General features: G+C 48.7%; 1 protein-coding gene across 1 annotated transcript in view; it reads left to right on the top strand.

Annotated features, from left to right (window-relative positions):
• The window catches only part of LOC147663417 (uncharacterized), a 455,662-nt gene that overhangs the window by 310,056 nt on the left and 122,718 nt on the right, over positions 1–22,888 (top strand). The window contains exons 6-7 of the mRNA XM_086950472.1: positions 20,258–20,845; positions 21,098–21,270. Coding sequence (XP_086806598.1) covers positions 20,258–20,845; positions 21,098–21,270 — 761 coding nt within the window. The remainder of the gene's footprint in view (positions 1–20,257; positions 20,846–21,097; positions 21,271–22,888) is intronic.

Below are 22,888 nucleotides of genomic sequence, written 5' to 3'. Positions count from 1 at the left end.
TTGCATATCGCCATTGTCTAACCCGGGGTGGTGTGGAGTGCAAAAAAACGATGGATTTGGGCCCAGATCTTTGGACTGGGTTGAGTGCGTGACATTGATCCACATTCGGTCCATCACCTGTTGTTTTTGCAAATTCCGCCCTAAGTGCGCTGGGGATGCCCAGACGTGGGTCCCAGGCACTCCACACCACTGGAGTCAAGCTAGCCGGGCTGATGAGAGGTGTTACCTCGAAACCGGTCCGGTCCTCGGATGCTTGATTCCGTTCTGGGAAGGACATGGCTTTTGTAGTTCGGACTGGACTGTTCCCATGGGGCACAGGGTCAGAGCTGATTTGCATATCGCCATTGTCTAACCCGGGGTGGTGTGGAGTGCAAAAAAACGATGGATTTGGGCCCAGATCTTTGGACTGGGTTGAGTGCGTGACATTGATCCACATTCGGTCCATCACCTGTTGTTTTTGCAAATTCCGCCCTAAGTGCGCTGGGGATGCCCAGACGTGGGTCCCAGGCACTCCACACCACTGGAGTCAAGCTAGCCGGGCTGATGAGAGGTGTTACCTCGAAACCGGTCCGGTCCTCGGATGCTTGATTCCGTTCTGGGAAGGACATGGCTTTTGTAGTTCGGACTGGACTGTTCCCATGGGGCACAGGGTCAGAGCTGATTTGCATATCGCCATTGTCTAACCCGGGGTGGTGTGGAGTGCAAAAAAACGATGGATTTGGGCCCAGATCTTTGGACTGGGTTGAGTGCGTGACATTGATCCACATTCGGTCCATCACCTGTTGTTTTTGCAAATTCGGACCTGGAGGGAGGGACATCTGTAACCAGTGTCTTAACCAGTTTGGCTTCAGGGGTACCGCTCCAGTTGGGAGGGTGCAGAACTCTGGAAGGGGGTGCAGAGAGAGGGAACCCTTGCCTCTGACCTGTTGCAACCTTAGGGTTTAGCCCCTAGGTTTGGAGACCAGTTGCTGGAGAGAGGTCCTGAACTGGTGGGAGAGATGTGTTCTGGGGGGCCTCTCAAAGGAGGAGATGTCGTGATTACAAGCAGCGCAAGAACACGCATGCGCCACTAACCTGATTCCAAAGACCAGCAGGGACGATAAGATGATAGTCCTCAAAGCCTCTCTCCGTAATTCCTCAACACTGGGTACTTCACCACTGTGTGAGGGAATCTGGAAAGAGGCCGCGAGGTGAATGGGCAGAGGACGTATAGGGTTCTTCGAATGTCTCAGATACACACTACCATAGTAGACACAGGGGTCGACAATACTGTAAGAGGATGAGAAGAAAGACAACAAGATCTTAGTAATACTGCGGTTGTTGTCCTCCCTGCCTTTCCCTTGATAGTTAAACCTACCGAGATCTATTCTTCTTCTTTCAGTATAGATCCCAGGAAAATCAGAATTACGGAGATTAGCAAAGAAAGTACAAGAAGTTACGTCACTTCTCAACAAGGGCATTCACCTCGACTAAGTTGCTGTACTTGGTAGCTGAATATCGATTAGACGTTAACAGCACGTCTAATCATCACCACACCACTCCGTGTGGACAAAGAGTTAAACAGAAAAAACAGACTTCCTCTGATTACCTACGTCGGGAGGACACAGGGTACACAGAATACTCCACTCACGTAGGGTTTTTAAATAGGGAGGCGGCAAAACGAGGTCTAAAGTAAATACTGAGAAACACAAATGGAATTATGAAAGTAATCCCGCTCTCCCCATAATACTTGCTGTTAGTAGACATGGCTTGTGCAGACTTCACGATGACGGGAATCCTTCAGGCTTGTTCTCTTGGAGCAGCGCGTGTGAATACTCTGACCGCGCTGGCTCTTGATCGGCGAGGGAATCCCCAATGTGTCTGACCGCGCAGGCTCTTGGTCGGCGAGGGTTTCTCCACGGAGTCTGACCGCGCAGGCTCTTGGTCGGCGGTGAACTCTCCAAGACGTCTGGTCACGCTGATTCTTCTTTGGCTATGTGACACTCGAAAACGTTGATTCCGTCGCACACGCTGACGGCTAGCAGGAACAGGCATTCGCAAGGCAGTAAACAGAACAGGCTCTGGAACATCATTGACAAGCACCGTTCCAGTGATAGGGAGGAACTTATATAGTGTCCGCCCACTTCCCTGTTTCTTGGCACCTCTTTGCCTTCTGGGACCTGTAGTTTCTCCATTTGGGACTCATGATGAAAATGCACTTTTTCCTTCTTGTGCCGTTTTGGGTGATCGCTACAGTACCCCCTCTCGAGGACCGCCGTCCCGGCGGACGACCAGGTTTCCCAGGGAATTTATCATGAAACAGCGCCAATAAGTCAGGACAATGAAGATTGGCAACCGGTTCCTAGGTACGGTCCTCGGGGCCAAAACCTTTCCAATCCACCAGGTATTGTATTCTACCTCTCACCATCCGGGAGTCTAGGATCGCTGCAACCTCGTACTCCTCCTGACCCTCTACCTCCAGAGGTGGAGGGTGGACTGGCACCCGAACATCAGGCAGACAAGGGCGAAGAAGTGACACATGGAACACAGGATGTATGGACCATGATAGAGGAAGAGAAAGCTTCATGGCCACAGGATTTATCACTTCACAGATACCGTAGGGACCTATGAACTTCGGCTTCAATTTACTGACTCCTTTCAATTTCAGGTTCCGTGTAGATAGCCACACTTTATCCCCAACCTTATACTCAGGTTCCAAGGAACGGTTAGTGTCTGCATAACGCTTCTGGGCCTTTTGAGCATTCTCCAAGCAGTGCCTGGCATCAATCAAAACAGCCCGAAGATGAGCGTGATGTTCCTGAACAGTAGGAACCAATGAAGTGGCCGGCCACTCAAAGGGAAGCATGTTAGGATGTAAACCATACAAACAAAAGAACGGGGAACATCCCAAGGTAGAGTGTACTGCATTGTTGTAGGCGAACTCCGCCAACCACAAAAGGGTGGTCCAGTCAGTTGAGCTTTGCAAGGTGAAACAACGAAGGCATTGTTCAAGGGTTTGGTTTAGCCTTTCCGTCTTTCCATCCGTTTGCGGATGGAAACTAGAGGAGAGGCGTGCATCGATTTGGAGCAATGTACATAAGGCTTTCCAAAAATGTGAAGTGAATTGCGTTCCACGATCCGTGATCAACACACTCGGCAAGCCATGCAGCCGCACAACCTGCTGTAGGAATACCTTAGCCAATACTAATGAAGAGGGTAGACCTGGCAAGGATATAAAATGACCCATTTTCGTGAGGTGGTCAACTACCACCAATATAACAGTTTGGCCTTCACACGGGGGCATTTCCACAATGAAATCCATAGACACAGTATGCCAGGGTTTAGGTGGTATCGGCAATGGTTGTAAGAGACCTGAAGGTTTAGCATGACTAGACTTCCCTTGAGCGCAAACAGCACAGTTCTTGACGTATTCTTTCACGTCGGCTCTAAGACTAGGCCACCAAAATGACCGTTCCACTGTGGCAATGGTTTTATGTATACCCATGTGTCCGCCTAGTACTGAATCATGAGCCCATTGTAACACTTGTAGTTGTAACCCACTTTGGGGAATGTACAATGCATGATAATGGTATGCAAGTTGGTCTTTCTCACAGCGATGTGTCGGATCTTCTTGTATCCAGGAAGCAACATCAAGAACAGAAAGGGCAACTTTACAATCCTCTAGGAAATCCTTGGAGGTAATCAAGGCAATAATGTCATCCTGAATGTGTGTCTCCTGAAGGATGGACGGTGGTTATGAGGGGGCAGCCGTCTCTTCTTCTCCAAGCCGCGAGAGGGCATCTGCCTTCCCGTTTCGCGTTCCAGGTCTGAACTTGATCACGAAATCGAAGTCGGAAAAGAAGAGAGTCCACCTCAGCTGGCGAGGGGTCAGTGCTTTAGCCGTCTTTAAAAACAACAAATTACGGTGATCTGTAATGATTTCCACCGTATGCAAGGCCCCCAGAAGATAATGTCTCCACTCTTCACATGCTCTCTTTATTTATGGCTCTGTAGTCAATACAAGGTCTCAATTCATCACAGTCCTTCTTCGGAATAAAGAACATGGGTGATGAGGCAGGGGAGGTGGAATGTCTTATAAAGCCCGTAGCCAGGTTGTCCTCGATGTAGGTCTTAAGATACTGTGTCTCTTTCTCCGTTAAGGCATACACTCGACTACAGGGAATGTCTGCTCCAGGAACAAGGTCCACGCGGCAGTCGTATGTCCGGTGAGGAGGTAACTGGGTGGCTTTTTGTTTGTCAAACAGAGCACTATACTCTATGTACTCTTCTGGCAAAGTCGTGGCACAACAGAACAGGTCGACTGTACAGGAATTCGCTAAGTATGTAGCAGGTGATGGGTCGGTTGTGTGACTATGGATTGCCTGACACCGACAATGCTCTCTGCAATACTCAGATGTCATACTGACTGTTCTTGATGACCAGCTCACCACAGGATCGTGTAATGTGAGCCAGGGCATTCCCAGGATCAGACGAAATTGTGGTGCGTCTATGAGATCGAACTGAATATTTTCGCTGTGCTCCTTTCCAAATTCCATCCGTAGAGGAAGGGTATGAGACACAACTGGTCCTGAAGAAAGAACCGTTCCGTCCACAGCCTTGACGGTCTCAGGTTTTTGTTTCTTTTCACATGGTATGCCCATGCGAAGGGCATACTCTCGATCAATATAATTGCCAGTTGCTCCTGAGTCCAGCAGAGCATCTACTAGAAAAGACTCCTGTGTCGTAATCCATAAGGAAACGCTGACATTCATATGGGCGACAGCGGGATGAAGGGTATTCGCTACAAACGGGGAGACCATGGGAGAAGGGTGTCTCGAATCAGAGGTCTCTAACTGATCCGAGACCTTTAGTTTTCCGTCGGTTCTTCCATTCTTGAAGTGGCCTGTACACGGGAAGGAGGATTTTTTCCAGTTACATAAGATTTAGCTCGACATTCATTCACGAAGTGCCCACTTTTTCCGCAATATAGACACAGTTTGAGTCTTCTTCGCCTGTCCTTCTCTTCTTTGGTGAGTGGACCACGGATTCCCCCGATCTGCATAGGTTCGGGACTATCTGCCACCTTGGCCTTTTCTTCACCCCCTTGTCGACTTTTGGCCAAAGGGTACGAGAACCTGTAGTCACCTCTTCCTCGATCCCCCTTTCGTTCCAACAATCGATGATCAAGTTGGACCGTCAGATCGATGAGTTCCTCACAAGTAGACGGTAGTTGCACCACCTGTGCCAATACGTCCTTCAGTTCACTCCTCAGTCCCTGGTAAAACAAGGATATTCTTTTTTGAACCGGCCAATCCGTTTCCACTATAAGACGATTAAACGTGGTAATATAAGACAAGAGGTCTTGGGACCCTTGTCGTAAAGTCATTAATTCCCTGTCCAAGGTCATCATGTGAGACTTTCTGTCAAACAACTTCCGTAGTTCAAGACAAAAATCAGAGAAATTCTGAAGCACAGGATCATCTCGTTCCAGCAAAGGGATTGTCCAACTGGAGGCATTCCCTCCCATGTACGACATCATGAACGCTGTTTTGGATGCATCATCCTGAAATACCATGGGTTTACATAAAAAATGAAGAAGGCATTGGTTCAAGAATGTTTCGAATTTTCTGGGGTCTCCATAGAATCTTTCGGGGGGGGCTAGAGGTATCCCTTGATTCTGAATAATGTGTACGGTAGGAGTAGCCTCAGTAGAGGAGGAAGGAGCAGCAAAGGAACCTCCTGACGGGAAGGAGGCTGGAGGGGGCAAGGTGGCTGGTCTCAACAATGGTTTAGTAACGGTTTCTCTTTGTGCAAGATCGGACATGTCTTTACGCAAATCCGCCACTTCTTTATACAGAGCTTGATTTTCTGCTCGAGAGGTCTGGACTTCCTGCTGCAAGTTCGAGAAACTTTCCAGTAAGGAAGTAAGGACCGCGTTCGTATCCATCGTCCAGGCTGGACAGTATTCTTGGGCTTGTCAATCTGTCGTGATTACAAGCAGCGCAAGAACACGCATGTGCCACTAACCTGATTCCAAAGACCAGCAGGGACGATAAGATGATAGTCCTCAAAGCCTCTCTCCGTAATTCCTCAACACTGGGTACTTCACCACTGTGTGAGGGAATCTGGAAAGAGGCCGCGAGGTGAATGGGCAGAGGACGTCTAGGGTTCTTCGAATGTCTCAGATACACACTACCATAGTAGACACAGGGGTCGACAATACTGTAAGAGGATGAGAAGAAAGACAACAAGATCTTAGTAATACTGCGGTTGTTGTCCTCCCTGCCTTTCCCTTGATAGTTAAACCTACCGAGATCTATTCTTCTTCTTTCAGTATAGATCCCAGGAAAATCAGAATTACGGAGATTAGCAAAGAAAGTACAAGAAGTTACGTCACTTCTCAACAAGGGCATTCACCTCGACTAAGTTGCTGTACTTGGTAGCTGAATATCGATTAGACGTTAACAGCACGTCTAATCATCACCACACCACTCCGTGTGGACAAAGAGTTAAACAGAAAAAACAGACTTCCTCTGATTACCTACGTCGGGAGGACACAGGGTACACAGAATACTCCACTCACGTAGGGTTTTTAAATAGGGAGGCGGCAAAACGAGGTCTAAAGTAAATACTGAGAAACACAAATGGAATTATGAAAGTAATCCCGCTCTCCCCATAATACTTGCTGTTAGTAGATATGGCTTGTGCAGACTTCACGATGACGGGAATCCTTCAGGCTTGTTCTCTTGGAGCAGCGCGTGTGAATACTCTGACCGCGCTGGCTCTTGATCGGCGAGGGAATCCCCAATGTGTCTGACCGCGCAGGCTCTTGGTCGGCGAGGGTTTCTCCACGGAGTCTGACTGCGCAGGCTCTTGGTCGGCGGTGCACTCTCCAAGACGTCTGGTCACGCTGATTCTTCTTTGGCTATGTGACACTCGAAAACGTTTATTCCGTCGCACACGCTGACGGCTAGCAGGAACAGGCATTCGCAAGGCAGTAAACAGAACAGGCTCTGGAACATCATTGACAAGCACCGTTCCAGTGATAGGGAGGAACTTATATAGTGTCCGCCCACTTCCCTGTTTCTTGGCGCCTCTTTGCCTTCTGGGACCTGTAGTTTCTCCATTTGGGACTCATGATGAAAATGCACTTTTTCCTTCTTGTGCCGTTTTGGGTGATCGCTACAGGAGAGTGCAGAACCCTAGGAGGAGAGGTAGGGGGAGGAAAGCCTCGCCCGTGACTTCTGGTCAGCCTGAGGGTGCGGACCCTAGGCTGGAGGATCAGTGGCTGTCTAGAAGTGCCTTTATGAGGGGAAGAGTGGAGAATAGCTACTATGTACCAGGGATAACTACACCCACTCTGTGGATGGGCAAGGACAAGTGGCATCTGGGTGGCCTTGGGCCTGGTCCTGGCCGTGTACAGCTAGGGAGTGCCAGTGGGGTAGCCTAGTTGGTCCTGAGAGCTTTTACAAAGGGTACCACATGGGTTCACAGTGGCGTAGAACAGGAGGGTGTCCTAAGGCCAACATAAACAAATTCAGCAATAATAGGAAGGGTGAAGGCACCAGTTTAGGGGTGACCCTGTAGAGAGGGCAATGTCTACCAAATTCAATAGCTGTTTTCTTCAGTGCAACTGACAAGCTTATTCTTGCAGTAGTAGCATCGATCCTTCATGAGTGACTTCCAAGGTTTATCATCGGTAAGGACGTAAGTGCTGGAGAGATGAGTTAAAGGCCGGTGTAGAACATTGAGTTCTGACGTACACGCAGTGTAATGAAGATGTGTTCAACTACTCTCCACGTGTGGCTTGGTTATTGGTGAGTACCTGGGCTGGAAGGAAGCTATAACTGGTGACAAGATAGAGGATACGAAGCCCGTACATTGAAAGCGCTCTTCCAGAGAGTTTGCTATGGTCAAGCCCACTGCTCGTGCGTGCCACATGTGCCTCAGTTGAAAGGCAGAATCGATGCTGGCGCTGGTGGAGTCTCAGCGCAGTGCCAGCCTGAATAAAATGCTTAAAGATAAAGACCAAAAAACAGCTAAGGGTTGGCTCTGATCAGCAAGGCTGAGCCATAACAGTAACTAACAGGAGAGAATTGCCAATACTGATGAACAATTAATTCATGTATTTTTTAGGTACAGTACTTGAAGCAAAATTCAAGACCAATAGCTAATTAATAACTTTTATTATTCTTTAGAGTTTTATCAACACAACAAATCATGTATTTAACGATTGCATATTCCAAAAAACACACAAATAACCATATAAAACAGGGGGTCGATATTCAGGAATCATTCAACATATCACGCATATCCCAGACATACACAGTACAACCATTCAAGGGAGGGAAAAGGATACAATTGCTGAGAGCAATACAAAAAAGTTTTTCAATATTTACAAAATAGCACAAGATGAAACCAGAAAGAAAATTGAGAAAACGAAAAGAAGCCAGGGTCTGCGAGGCACTTGACAACCAGGTTGATTAATAATTAATCTGATAAACAGTACATTCCTATGGAAAAAATTCTATGTTATTTAAAACAGGTAATGTACAAGAAAATGGGGACAAGCAAAAAAATTATCATTCATGACATCCATGCTTGTCACTGTTGCAGACGACTGTATGGCTATGGCCTACGCGTTTCGAATCCCATTGGATCGTGGGGATTCTCTTCAGGGCCTGGTGTTTTCTCAAAGGGCAACAGTATTCAAAACTTTGAAGGGCCTCAACTTTATCATAGGATGGAATATGCCAGAACGTTTCTTTCATAAGAGAGAATATCACGATAGGGTAAACCACAGTGGAGACCTATTAATTAAGTAGCTAAAATTCAATTGCGCCGAGGAAAGAAGATTCGAGAAGAAAGTCGAGCTTCTAATGTACACCTTATGTGGTGAAAAGCAGGGGCAACTTGCACCTTTCGGTCCGTTTAACTTGTAAAGGACTCGCATGGATCAGCAACACTCAAGGGTTTGAGCAGGATAGATGGCAGATAGTTTTATTTAGTCCGTAAGACGTGTAGGCTAGTCGCGAAAACATGCAACAATCAGAGAACTGCTCCGGGGAAGTTGATACAATGTAGCCCTGAACGGCTCGAGGGAAGTTGATACAATGTAGCCTGAACGGGCGCCGGCATGTTAATTGCCCATAATTCGGCGGAAATGGTTTGAAATGTTTAAAACAAGGGTTCTAAGTCAGTTCCTAAAACTCAGCGGCATCAAAGCGGTCAGCACCGGTCTCTGGCTCCTGCGAGACTAGCCTACACGTCTTACGGACTAAATAAAACTATCTGCCATCTATCCTGCTCAAACCCTTGAGTGTTGCTGATCCATGCGAGTCCTTTACAAGTTAAACGGACCGAAAGGTGCAAGTTGCCCCTGCTTTTCACCACATAAGGTGTACATTAGAAGCTCGACTTTCTTCTCGAATCTTCTTTCCTCGGCGCAATTGAATTTTAGCTACTTAATTAATAGGTCTCCACTGTGGTTTACCCTATCGTGATATTCTCTCTTATGAAAGAAACGTTCTGGCATATTCCATCCTATGATAAAGTTGAGGCCCTTCAAAGTTTTGAATACTGTTGCCCTTTGAGAAAACACCAGGCCCTGAAGAGAATCCCCACGATCCAATGGGATTCGAAACGCGTAGGCCATAGCCATACAGTCGTCTGCAACAGTGACAAGCATGGATGTCATGAATGATAATTTTTTTGCTTGTCCCCATTTTCTTGTACATTACCTGTTTTAAATAACATAGAATTTTTTCCATAGGAATGTACTGTTTATCAGATTAATTATTAATCAACCTGGTTGTCAAGTGCCTCGCAGACCCTGGCTTCTTTTCGTTTTCTCAATTTTCTTTCTGGTTTCATCTTGTGCTATTTTGTAAATATTGAAAAACTTTTTTGTATTGCTCTCAGCAATTGTATCCTTTTCCCTCCCTTGAATGGTTGTACTGTGTATGTCTGGGATATGCGTGATATGTTGAATGATTCCTGAATATCGACCCCCTGTTTTATATGGTTATTTGTGTGTTTTTTGGAATATGCAATCGTTAAATACATGATTTGTTGTGTTGATAAAACTCTAAAGAATAATAAAAGTTATTAATTAGCTATTGGTCTTGAATTTTGCTTCAAGTACTGTACCTAAAAAATACATGAATTAATTGTTCATCAGTATTGGCAATTCTCTCCTGTTAGTTAAAGATAAAGACGGCGACACTGAAAGTCTACATGTCACTGGATAGGAACTGAACGAAACAGCTTCTAATAGAATATATGGCACCATTACGCAAATTAATATGATTACGCTATGTTGAGTAAGAAAACTAACGGTGGACAAGGAAAGCGCCCAGAAATAGTTCAGTTCACATTACACTGAAATTCATGTGTTATGAAGCAGAGATTAACCAGGTGTTTGTGAAGAAACATTTAAGCTCAAAATCAACCAGTGTTATCTGCTTTCATGTACTTGTACTGTACAAAGATTTATCTACTTCTCTAAACCATCAACAAATCATCGTCTTACAACATGCTGGAGAGCAGTCTCAGAAAGAGGGTCGGGGTTGAGTTTGCTGAGTTTTCCCAGACGAAGCGGCCCGCCACCAAAGCTGCTGCATAAGGGGCCCAGAGCAACTCCTTAGACAGCCATAACATACAGAGCTCCGATGGAGAGCCAGGGCGAGATCCAAGCTCCAAAGGTCATTAAGGCTGACCCCAAAGCCAGCACATCACGAGGCGCTAGAGAAGCTCTGTCTGATCAAGTTCCACAGGAAGTGCCCGAGAGACCACTACTGTCCTCCAATGTATATACGGCTGCTGCATTCTTAAAACCCTCAACTGTGTTTCATATTGCAAAAAAACAGAATATTGGCGATAGATGGATGGATAGAGACTTTTGAAGATTTCATAGATGCAATAGATGAAAAAGAGTATAAAGTATCTTGAGAAACATAGCCGGTGAAGGAGGAAAGAAGCCATGAAAAAGAATTTACAAGAAGGTGAAAAGACATATGATCAAATCGAAAAGGCCTTTAATGTCCAGTTTAAGCCAGTGCCCAATGTGAATGATAAAAGATATATCTTCATTCAGAGACCAAGTAAGACCATTGATGAGTTTGTTTAAAGACTGGATGTTTGGTAAAGCACTGTAAATTCAATTAATTTATGATTAGGCGCCTACCCTCCTCAGAGTGATCAATGGATGTCTGTCGTAAGCATTTCAACGGCGAATGCTGATGGAAACTGAGCTTGTATCAAGTCCTCAAGGCTGCTTGCGCTGACAGGTGTACTTATTGCCAAGTGAATGACATGGAGGCCGTAGGTGCCCAAAGTGCGTCGGTCATGAGCACGAAAAGTAAGCCAAGGTACAAGGCCGAGGGACACAAGGTCCTGTCTCCACAGAAAACAAAACGTGTTACAGATACGGACTGTCATTTCCACACAAAGGTAAATGTCCCGCCATTGGACAGATGTGCATAGACTGTGGTAAAGTGAATCATTTTGTGACGACTTTCAACGCAAAGATAAAAGTAAATGTGTAATATAGAATATATTTTTACTTAATCCTGCGTGGATTCCATTTTTGTGATTTACTCACTGAGTTGCTGCGCTAGTGCGTTGCACAAATGCTCTACACATTGCATCTTTAAACTAGCCTGACTGCACTGCGCCAAGCTACCAGAGGGTGAGCGCAGATTATCTCAGGTGTGTATCTGGCTTACCCCGACTAGAGTGGTGGATTCTGCCTGGCTTAGGTGCCTACTGTGAGAAGTTGGCCCGATATGCAGTGTTCACTATTCTAGCGACCACTATGCATCGGTCCAAACGACCCTTATGGTGATTGGTTGTAAGTCAACCTTAGACCAGCTATCCTAGTAGCGTGGATACGAGCAGTCTTCGGGCTAAACTCTAGAGGGCGTGTTAAGCCAGCTGTTATACCATCACATACCCCGTGAACACCCAGTGAAAGAACACCACACAAGTGTTATGAAAATAAACAGTGTATTTATTAGAATCACATCAGCCCTGGACTCTTTATGAGGACAGGGTACTAAGCACAGAACAAAACTCTTAGGAAAATACTTCAAGTGCACAATCAAAACAAGTGCCCGAGGTCACAGAAAGTTTAGTGGTCTCGGGTAGACCCGATAAGGCAAGTCGGAAGCGAGGGACTCAGGACCCTTAAGTAAGGAGGCTATGCAGGCACCGAAATGCCGAAGTTACCTAGCCACGAGGGCTGCGGCTGCACAAGTCTTACAGGCGTCGGGGGTCTTCGCTGACGAGCCAGGAGCCGGAAGGAAGGAGTTGCTGGCCGGCGACCAGTGGAGAATAGTTCGTAGAGATCCAAGCCTGGATCAGAGATCGATGATACCTGAAAGCAGAGGGGACCAAGTTCGTACTACTAGCCAGTAGTCATAGGGTACCAGGAGGGCACCGGATGATCGTCACCTCGACCAGGTGAGTGGGCGACGCTAGGCTCTGCAGTCTCATGGACCAGGAGGCGTTGTCAGCGACCAGGATGGAGGTGCGAGCTGTCCCACGAAGGTTGATGCTGTCGGCGTCGCTAGGCCCAGGATTGGGGCAACAAGCCTTGGCAGATTTCAGGGCCACGTGGTGGGCCTAAAATGGCATCTTGAGTGGACCAGGAGGGTCCGGGGTGCTCCTTTCGCAGAAGGGAGCAAAGGCCAGTCTGGAGCAACCAGACCAGCAACGGTAGTTGTCGTTCGTCATCAAAGAGTCACAAGCCAGCGGTTAGTGATCGGACAACGGACTGACCAGCGAAGCAGAAGGGCCCCACGCAGATCGTGGAGATGCTGGGAGGCTGCACTTCGGTGCTGGAGCTGCTCAGGGTCGGGGCTTCTCGGACCCCAGAGCACTCACCAGAGGATTCCTTCGGTGGTCGTGCTGGTTAAGAAAGCGTGCAGGTTTTGATGATGGCCGGTCCCTCGAGGTCTCGTCGCACCCACAGATCTCAGCTGAGCTGACGATGTGGGTAGAGGTCAGAGGTGCCAGGGAAGCCGGTTCTCGTCGAGCTGGGCAGTCGGATTCCTGAGGAAGGACTTGCAGCAAACCGCAGAGTTCTTAGATGGTGCCTGCGGATGCAGGGTGACTACTCCTTAGCCACAAGGGAGAAATCTTAAGAAGAGTCTCGAAGTCCTTTCGTAGAAAGTATTCTTGATTCAAAGATGATCTAATTTGGAAGGGTCCCCGCTCCGGCCTTTATCCTAAAGAAAGTGGTGGGTACATGACTAGGTCCTGCCCTAGGGGTGGGACCAGGAAGGGGCGTAGTTACACCCCTCTCCCCTGCCGGACTTTCCCCAGGTCAGGGGCTGCGTGCCCCTGGAACTGGTTCTAACCGGCAGATGCGTAGTGAGCACCGGGGTGCCACTCCGCAGTCACCTTCATGTAATCCCTACCTACCCAGAATACACAAAACCCTGTCTGGGATGGTGCGAGCACCGCCCCGGACAGGAAACCCTTTGTCCAAGCTCTCCTCGCTGGAAGGACTCCCAGCAGCAGGAGGTCAGACTCGTGTCTGTGGTGGCAGCATCCATTTTGTGGAGCTGAGGCTTCAGTTAACTTTAACCGGGGTTCACAGTTACGTACATGTCGTGTCCCTCTAGAAGGGTGGAATGCTAACCTCGTCGCCAGTATTGGTGAGGGGTCAGTATCCTGATTCGTATGACACCTTACTCGACATGTCTTGATAACGCGATACCGAAGTTACCAATATGGTACGCGTTATCATGGAACAGCCATTGGGTCTTGGTTCTGCAAGCTGCACCCGGTCCCGGCTCGTGCCAGAGCCCAATTCACACGATTCCACGCACTCTGCCTTCAGGATTGTCTAAGGCCTGCCATAGGAGTGACTGATAGGAACTCGGGTGTCCATTTTAGGGTTAGATATAGGGATACTATACCTAAAGCAACGGGCGAGTACGCCACGTTGCCCCAGCTGTCGTGCAGCCAGTTGTGTCAGATTTAGATGGCCATCCAGGGGTGGCATAATACATGCTTCAGCCCATGGTAGGCTTTGGGTACACCGATGCCCTGAGTTACAGGGTCTGATAAGGTGGCCCAGTACCAATTGGAAATGTACCTAGGGTACATGGAATCCATTTTAGAAAGAGAGCAGTAGGCCTGGGGTCCTGATTGGCAGGGCCCCAGGTCAACTAAGTCGGAAAACCAGCAAAACACCAGGCAAAAAAGTTGGGGGTAACCATAGTCAAGTATCTACCTTCCTACACAACCCCCCCGCCCCCCCAAACGAAAGGAGATAAGGCTATCCTTGACCAGGTAAGCCTATATTGCCTGAGTGGCCATATGAGGTAGTACATGCACTGGCATGGTTACCCCCTGTATCAAGCAACCCCTCACCCTAAGGGTATCTGAGGGTCTCCACCATAGGGAATCACTACCTGTGGTGTGCTTTGGCAAAGTAAAAGGCTGGTGTGGGAATGGAGTACTGAAGTGAGACTCCACTACTGTTGGGCTCAACTTCCTCCAATCACTATCCACCATATGTGCCTTTCTTTCCAGTACTGAGTTGCGATGAGCTCTCAGGGTCAACCTCTGGCTACCTAAAGCTGGAGGCTGAGTCCCTCTGTTTGGCTTACTGGAGGGACAGGTCAGGTTTGGGGGTTTTAGGCCCCAGGTTTGGCTGTGCCCAACAGTGTCCAGCTGTGGGAGTTCCCTAACTAAGTTTAAGGGGGATCCCTCAGGAGTGTGTTTTATTTTCACTTGGCTAGGACTACTAGCTTCAGTGATCCTAATCTGCTGATTGGGAAGTTCTTTTGGACAGGGGGCCCTTTGGGGTCCACCACTGGCCTCCCTGACCTCTACAGCCCTGGGCTGACTGAGGCAGGGTAGAGAGGGGCAGGTTACCTGCTCCAGACTGGGTCCCACCTGGGAAGGTTCCACTGTCATCAGGGGCTCTGTCAGGCTAGGCCTGACTACCTCTGGGGCAGTTCCTTTACCAGGGGTAGAGTCAGTTCCCTGAGGAGGCTGGCTCTCACCTAGTGTCTGGGAGGGGGAAGACTTCTCTTCCTCCTCAATGCTCTCAGTTTGAGTGGAGTGATCCATTGTTTCAGGCTTCACAACACTATTATCTGTCTGAGTTTGAGCTGTGGCCATCACAACTCCACCAACCTTTTCAGGAAGGGACTCAGTTTGGGTTTGGGCTGTGACCATCACAGCCTTGCCAACCTGTTCAGGAAAGGCATCTTTCTGGGATAGGGCTGTGACTGGCACAGCCCTCCTGACCTGTTCAGGGAGGACATCTTGGACTGGGGCTGTGGCTATCACTGCCCCACTAACCTTACCATGGAGGTTTACCATTTTAAAATGGGTTTCTTGCTCTACCTCAGCCCAGGCTGAGGTCTCTAAATCATTCCCCAGTAGGCAATCTACAGGCAAGTTTGGTGACACTGCCACTCTCTTGTGACCAGTGACACCTCCCCAGCTGAGATTTACCACTGCTATGGGATGATCTCTCTGTACTCCATCAATGTTCACTACCTGGTATGTGGCACCAGGCATAAGTTGCCTTGAGGGGACTAGGCTCTCAGCCACCATGGTGATGCTAGCCCCTGTGTCTCTGTAGGCCTCAACCTTTGAACCATTGATGATGGGTTCCTGTCTGTACCTGCCCAAAGTGTTGGGACAGGTTGTGAAGTTGGCAAACCCCATGCCAGTCTCACAGACAAGAGTATCTAAGTCAGGGGACCTGGTTAGGCCAGAGTCCCCAGGCACTCCCAAAGAAAATGCACCCAGATTCTTGGGGGCACTCCCACCACCTCGGGGATTACTACTAGTAGTAACAGGAGGCTGGGAAGCTTTATTTGGGGGTATGTTCTCCTTATTGTTGTTGGCCTTGGGACAACTGTTGTCACTTTTGTAATGGCCTACCTGTTTGCAGGTATGACAATAAGGTTTCTTTTGGGTTTTGGGAGAAGTTTGGGACCCACCCTTTTCAGAGGAATTTTGGGGCCCTGTGGTTTGATCAGAAGATTTATTCCCACCCTTCTCTTGAGGCTTGGTTGATTCCTTCTTTTGGTCACCACCCTGGTTCTTAGGCCTGACCCTGGTTCTGACCCATTTGTCTGCCCTCTTACCCAATTCTTGTGGAGAGGTCAGATCAGAGTCTACCAGGTGTTGGTGTAATAACTGGTTCTGACAATTACTTAAGATTTGCTCTCTCATAATTAGATTGTACAATCCTTTAAAATCAGTAACCTTACTTCCCAGTAGCCAGCCTTCAAAAGCCTTAGTGGCACAATCAACAAAGTCAGTCCAATCCTGAGACTGAGTTTTCTGGGTGTCTCTGAACATCAACCTATACTGTTCAGTGGTTAAACCAAACCCTTCAACCAGTGTATTCTTCAGGACTTGGTAATTGTTAGCATCCTCAGGTCTAGTAGTGAGGAGCTTATCTCTACCTTTACCTTCAAAGGAGAGCCACAAGATAGCTGCCCACTGACTCTGGGGGACACACTGTACAGTGCAGGCCCTCTCCAAAGCAGTAATCCATTTGTGGATATCATCCCCTTGTTTAAAGGGGGGCACTATCTTACTCAGGTGTCTAGTGTCTAAACTCCTGTTTTCCCTTGGGGGAATGCTGCCACCAGTGGGATGTGTCCCACTCAATTCTTGCTCTCTAGCAAAGGCAAGTCTCTCTTTGGCCAGGGCAAGTTCTTCCCTTTCAATCCTCAGATTGACTTCCCTTTCTTTGGCTTCATATGCTCTCCTCTGGGGGGATGTCATCCTCCTCTGAGCAGAGGCCTGAGAGCCATTGGTTCGAATGGATCTGTTAGAGCCTCTTGATAGAGACCTAACTCGTCCATTCCCAATGTTAAGCTGGCCTGAGAGGGGCCCCAGGGGTCTCCTAGTACCATTCTCATGCCTGCTTAAGTTGTCCCTAGTTAGCTGACTAACTACTTCTGGACCTTTGTCTGCCTCATCCTCAGATGGCTCTAGATCCTCATCCTCCTCTTCACCTTCTGCAGAGAGATGGATAAGGTCAGGGTCACCTGTGGTTCCCTCTAGGGGAGGCATGTTCCCATCTGGATGAGAAGGGTCTGTGTTACCAGCCCTCCTAGCATCATAAGTCTCCAAGAGACCAATCAGAAACGGAGTTGTAGGGTTTGAACCCTGTTTTAGCTTCCGAGATGTACAGAGCTGTTGCATCTCTTGGAAGCTAAGTGCAGCATATCTGGACGTGACCTGTGGAAGGTCGACTGACACAAGGGGAGACTCAGAGTTTCCTCCTTTGTCGGACATGCTGCTTCTAGTGTGGTGTAAGTGATGCACCTACCTACACTATATGTTTACCTACTGATCCCTTGCTAAGAGTTGTAGCCAAGGTGTGCTACGCCTTGAGGAGCTACAACAGCTGGTTCAGTAGAACTCAGAGTATTCTAAGCTAAGTTATATGTACCTGGAGTACTTATGCGATCTTTCACAAGATATTCTTAGGATACGCGAAACAACAGCAAGCTCAAATCCCAACCGCTGCTCACCAATGTGAGAAGTTGGCCCGATATGCAGTGTTCACTATTCTAGCGACCACTATGCATCGGTCCAAACGACCCTTATGGTGATTGGTTGTAAGTCAACCTTAGACCAGCTATCCTAGTAGCGTGGATACGAGCAGTCTTCGGGCTAAACTCTAGAGGGCGTGTTAAGCCAGCTGTTATACCATCACATACCCCATGAACACCCAGTGAAAGGACACCACACAAGTGTTATGAAAATAAACAGTGTATTTATTAGAATCACAACAGCCCTGGACTCTTTATGAGGACAGGGTACTAAGCACAGAACAAAACTCTTAGGAAAATACTTCAAGTGCACAATCAAAACAAGTGCCCGAGGTCACGTAAAGTTTAGTGGTCTCGGGCGGACCCGATAAGGCAAGTCGGAAGCGAGGGACTCAGAACCCTTAAGTAAGGAGGCTATGCAGGCACCGAAATGCCGAAGTTACCTAGCCACGAGGGCTGCGGCTGCACAAGTCTTACAGGCGTCGGGGGTCTTCGCTGACGAGCCAGGAGCCGGAAGGAAGGAGTTGCTGGCCGGCGACCAGTGGAGAATAGTTCGTAGAGATCCAAGCCTGGATCAGAGATCGATGATACCTGAAAGCAGAGGGGACCAAGTTCGTACTACTAGCCAGTAGTCATAGGGTACCAGGAGGGCACCGGATGATCGTCACCTCGACCAGGTGAGTGGGCGACGCTAGGCTCTGCAGTCTCATGGACCAGGAGGCGTTGTCAGCGACCAGGATGGAGGTGCGAGCTGTCCCACGAAGGTTGATGCTGTCGGCGTCGCTGGGCCCAGGATTGGGGCAACAAGCCTTGGCAGATTTCAGGGCCACGTGGTGGGCATAAAATGGCATCTTGAGTGGACCAGGAGGGTCCGGGTGCTCCTTTCGCAGAAGGGAGCAAAGGCCAGTCTGGAGCAACCAGACCAGCAATGGTGGTTGTCGTTCGTCATCAAAGAGTCACAAGCCAGCGGTTAGTGATCGGACAACGGACTGACCAGCGAAGCAGAAGGGCCCCACGCAGATCGTGGAGATGCTGGGAGGCTGCACTTCGGTGCTGGAGCTGCTCAGGGTCGGGGCTTCTCGGACCCCAGAGCACTCACCAGAGGATTCCTTCGGTGGTCGTGCTGGTTAAGAAAGCGTGCAGGTTTTGATGATGGCCGGTCCCTCGAGGTCTCGTCGCACCCACAGATCTCAGCTGAGCTGACGATGTGGGTAGAGGTCAGAGGTGCCAGGGAAGCCGGTTCTCGTCGAGCTGGGCAGTCGGATTCCTGAGGAAGGACTTGCAGCAAACCGCAGAGTTCTTAGATGGTGCCTGCGGATGCAGGGTGACTACTCCTTAGCCACAAGGGAGAAATCTTAAGAAGAGTCTCAAAGTCCTTTCGTAGAAAGTATTCTTGATTCAAAGATGATCTAATTTGGAAGGGTCCCCGCTCCGGCCTTTACCTAAAGAAAGGGGTGGGTACATGACTAGGTCCTGCCCTAGGGGTGGGACCAGGAAGGGGGGTAGTTACACCCCTCTCCCCTGCCGGACTTTCCCCAGGTCAGGGGCTGCGTGCCCCTGGAACTGGTTCTAACCGGCAGATGCGTAGTGAGCACCGGGGTGCCACTCCGCAGTCACCTTCTTGTAAGCCCTACCTACCCAGAATACACAAAACCCTGTCTGGGATGGTGCGAGCACCGCCCCGGACAGGAAACCCTTTGTCCAAGCTCTCCTCGCTGGAAGGACTCCCAGCAGCAGGAGGTCAGACTAGTGTCTGTGGTGGCAGCATCCATTTTGTGGAGCTGAGGCTTCAGTTAACTTTAACCTGGGTTCACAGTTACGTACATGTCGTGTCCCTCTAGAAGGGTGGAATGCTAACCTCGTCGCCAGTATTGGTGAGGGGTCAGTATCCCGATTCGTATGACACCTTACTCGACATGTCTTGATAACGCGATACCGAAGTTACCGATATGGTACGCGTTATCATGGAACAGCCATTGGGTCTTGGTTCCGCAAGCTGCAACCGGGCCCGGCTCGTGCCAGAGCCCAATTCACACGATTCCACGCACTCTGCCTTCAGGATTGTCTAAGGCCTGCCATAGGAGTGACTGATAGGAACTCGGGTGTCCATTTTAGGGTTAGATATAGGGATACTATACCTAAAGCAACGGGCGAGTACGCCACGTTGCCCCAGCTGTCGTGCAGCCAGTTGTGTCAGATTTAGATGGCCATCCAGGGGTGGCATAATACATGCTTCAGCCCCTGGTAGGCTCTGGGTACACCGATGCCCTGAGTTACAGGGTCTGATAAGGTGGCCCAGTGCCAATTGGAAATGTACCTAGGGTACATGGAATCCATTTTAGAGAGAGAGCAGTAGGCCTGGGGTCCTGATTGGCAGGGCCCCAGGTCAACTAAGTCGGAAAACCAGCAAAACACCAGGCAAAAAAGTTGGGGGTAACCATAGTCAGGTATCTACCTTCCTACACCTACCCTAGCCAACCAGAAACCCCATGTTGAACAGTGGGTCTTGTGAATCACTTTATTTCCCAGCATACTCCTGCTGCAGGACCAGGTCAACGCACTTTGTATAGGAGGACTAGCCACCATTTGTATCTCAAAGGGAAGTGTGACTCTTTTTCCTAGAACAAACATTTTTTTCCCTGAATGTAACTGTTCACTTCTCCATATTATATCAATGCAGCTTTTTCAAGAAATATTTTCTTCATGTAATGTTCAATGTTTTTTCTATTTTGCAGAACAACAATCACATCTAGAAAGTATGAATGGGAAAGAAAGCCATAAAGGTTCCGGAGGAAAGATGAATTTTACTCAAAATATCTACTTAAAGAAACGGCGCAGAATGCACATGAAGGAGAGACGCTTTGCTTGTAATGTGTGTGACAAAGAATTTATCAATGAGACACTTCTTGTGAGGCACAAAAAAGGACACACCAGCCAAAGGCCATATCCCTGCGAAACATGTAAAAAGTGTTTCACTCAAAAGGCAACTTTTTTACAGCATCAAAGAACACACACTGGAGAGAGGCAGTATCACTGCACAGTGTGTTCCAAGCCCTTTGCTCATAAGAATAGCCTTGTACGACATCAAAGTGTACACACAGGAGAGAAGCTTTATCACTGCAATGAGTGTTCAAAGCGCTTTGCTTATAAGGGAAGCCTTGTACATCATCAAAGAACACACAGTGGAGAGAGGCCTTATCACTGTTCTGTATGTGCCAAGAGCTTCACTCAAAAGAAAATTCTTCATGAGCATCAACGCATACACACAGGAGAAAAGCCTTTTCACTGCACCATGTGTGAGAAGAGCTTCAATCATAAGGGAAATCTACGACAGCACCAAAGAAAACACACAGGGGAGAAACCTTATCACTGCACTGTGTGTCCCAAGCGCTTTGCTGATAAGAGATGTCTTGTACAGCATCAAAATGTACACACAGGAGAGAGGCCTTATCAGTGCACTGTGTGTTCCAAAACCTTTTCTTGGAAGGCAAACCTTGTACTGCATCGAAAAACTCACACAGGAGAGCGGCCTTATCACTGCACTCTGTGTTCCAAGCGCTTTGCTGATAAGAGATCTCTTGTACAGCATCAAAGCGTACACACAGGAGAGAGGCCTTATCATTGCACTGTGTGTTCCAAAACCTTTTCTTGGAAGGCAAACCTTGTACTGCATCAAAGAACTCACACAGGAGAGCGGCCTTATCACTGCACTCTGTGTTCCAAGTGCTTTGCTGATAAGAGATCTCTTGTACAGCATCAAAGCGTACGCGCAGGAGAGAGGCCTCATCAAAGCGTACACACAGGAGAGAGGCCTCATCAAAGCGTACACACAGAAGAGAGGCCTCATCAAAGCGTAAACACAGGAGAGAGGCCTCATCAAAGCGTACACACAGGAGAGAGGCCTCATCAAAGCGTACACACAGGAGAGAGGCCTCATCAAAGCGTACACACAGGAGAGAGGCTTCATTAAAGCGTAAACACACAAGAGAGGCCTCTTCAAAGCGTACACACAGGAGAGAGGCCTCATCAAAGCGTACACACAGGAGAGAGGCCTCATTAAAGCGTACACACACGAGAGAGGCCTCATCAAAGCGTACACACAGGAGAGAGGCCTCATCAAAGTGTACACACAGGAGAGAGGCCTCATCAAAGCGTACACACAGGAGAGAGGCCTCATCAAAGCGTACACACAGGAGAGAGGCCTCATCAAAGCGTACACACGGGAGAGAGGCCTCATCAAAGCGTACACACGGGAGAGAGGCCTCAATAAAGCGTACACACAGGAGAGAGGCCCCATCAAAGCGTACACACAGGAGAGAGGCCCCATCAAAGCGTACACACAGGAGAGAGTCCTCATCAAAGCGTACACACGGGAGAGAGGCCTCATTAAAGCGTACACACAGGAGAGAGGCCCCATCAAAGCGTACACACAGGAGAGAGGCCCCATCAAAGCGTACACACAGGAGAGAGGCCTCATCAAAGGGGACACTGAGGCCTCATCAAAGGTACACACAGGAGAGAGCCCTCATCAAAGCGTACATACACGAGAGAGGCCTCATCAAAGCGTAAACACAGGAGAGAGGCCTCATCAAAGCGTACACACAGGAGAGAGGCCTCATCAAAGCGTACACACACGAGAGAGGCCTCATCAAAGCGTACACACAGGAGAGAGGCCTCATCAAAGCGTACACACGGGAGAGAGGCCTCATCAAAGCGTACACACGGGAGAGAGGCCTCATCAAAGCGTACACACGGGAGAGAGGCCTCATCAAAGCGTACACACAAGAGAGAGGCCTCATCAAAGCGTATACACAGGAGAGAGGCCTCATCAAAGCGTACACACAGGAGAGAGGCCTCATCAAAGCGTACACACAGGAGAGAGGCCTCATCAAAGGGGACACTGAGGCCTCATCAAAGGTACACACAGGAGAGAGGCCTCATCAAAGGGTACACACAGGAGAGAGGCCTCATCAAAGCGTACACACAGGAGAGAGGCCTCATCAAAGCGTACACACAGGAGAGAGACCTCATCAAAGCGTACACACAGGAGAGAGGCCTCATCAAAGCGTACACACAGGAGAGAGGCCCCATCAAAGCGTACACACAGGAGAGAGGCCTAATCAAAGCGTACACACAGGAGAGAGGCCTCATCAAAGCATACACACAGGAGAGAGGCCTCATCAAAGTGTACACACAGGAGAGAGGCCTCATCAAAGCGTACACACAGGAGAGAGGCCTCATCAAAGTGTACACACAGGAGAGAGGCCTCATCAAAGCGTACACACAGGAGAGAGGCCCCATCAAACCGTACACACAGGAGAGAGGCCTCATCAAAGCGTACACACAGGAGAGAGGCCTCATCAAAG

Source organism: Lissotriton vulgaris, unplaced genomic scaffold (assembly GCF_964263255.1).
Source record: "Lissotriton vulgaris unplaced genomic scaffold, aLisVul1.2 SCAFFOLD_1057, whole genome shotgun sequence".
NCBI lineage: Eukaryota > Metazoa > Chordata > Amphibia > Caudata > Salamandridae > Lissotriton > Lissotriton vulgaris.
The sequence above is the reverse complement of the archived record's forward strand: the minus strand, read 5'-3'. Positions and strand labels throughout refer to the sequence as shown.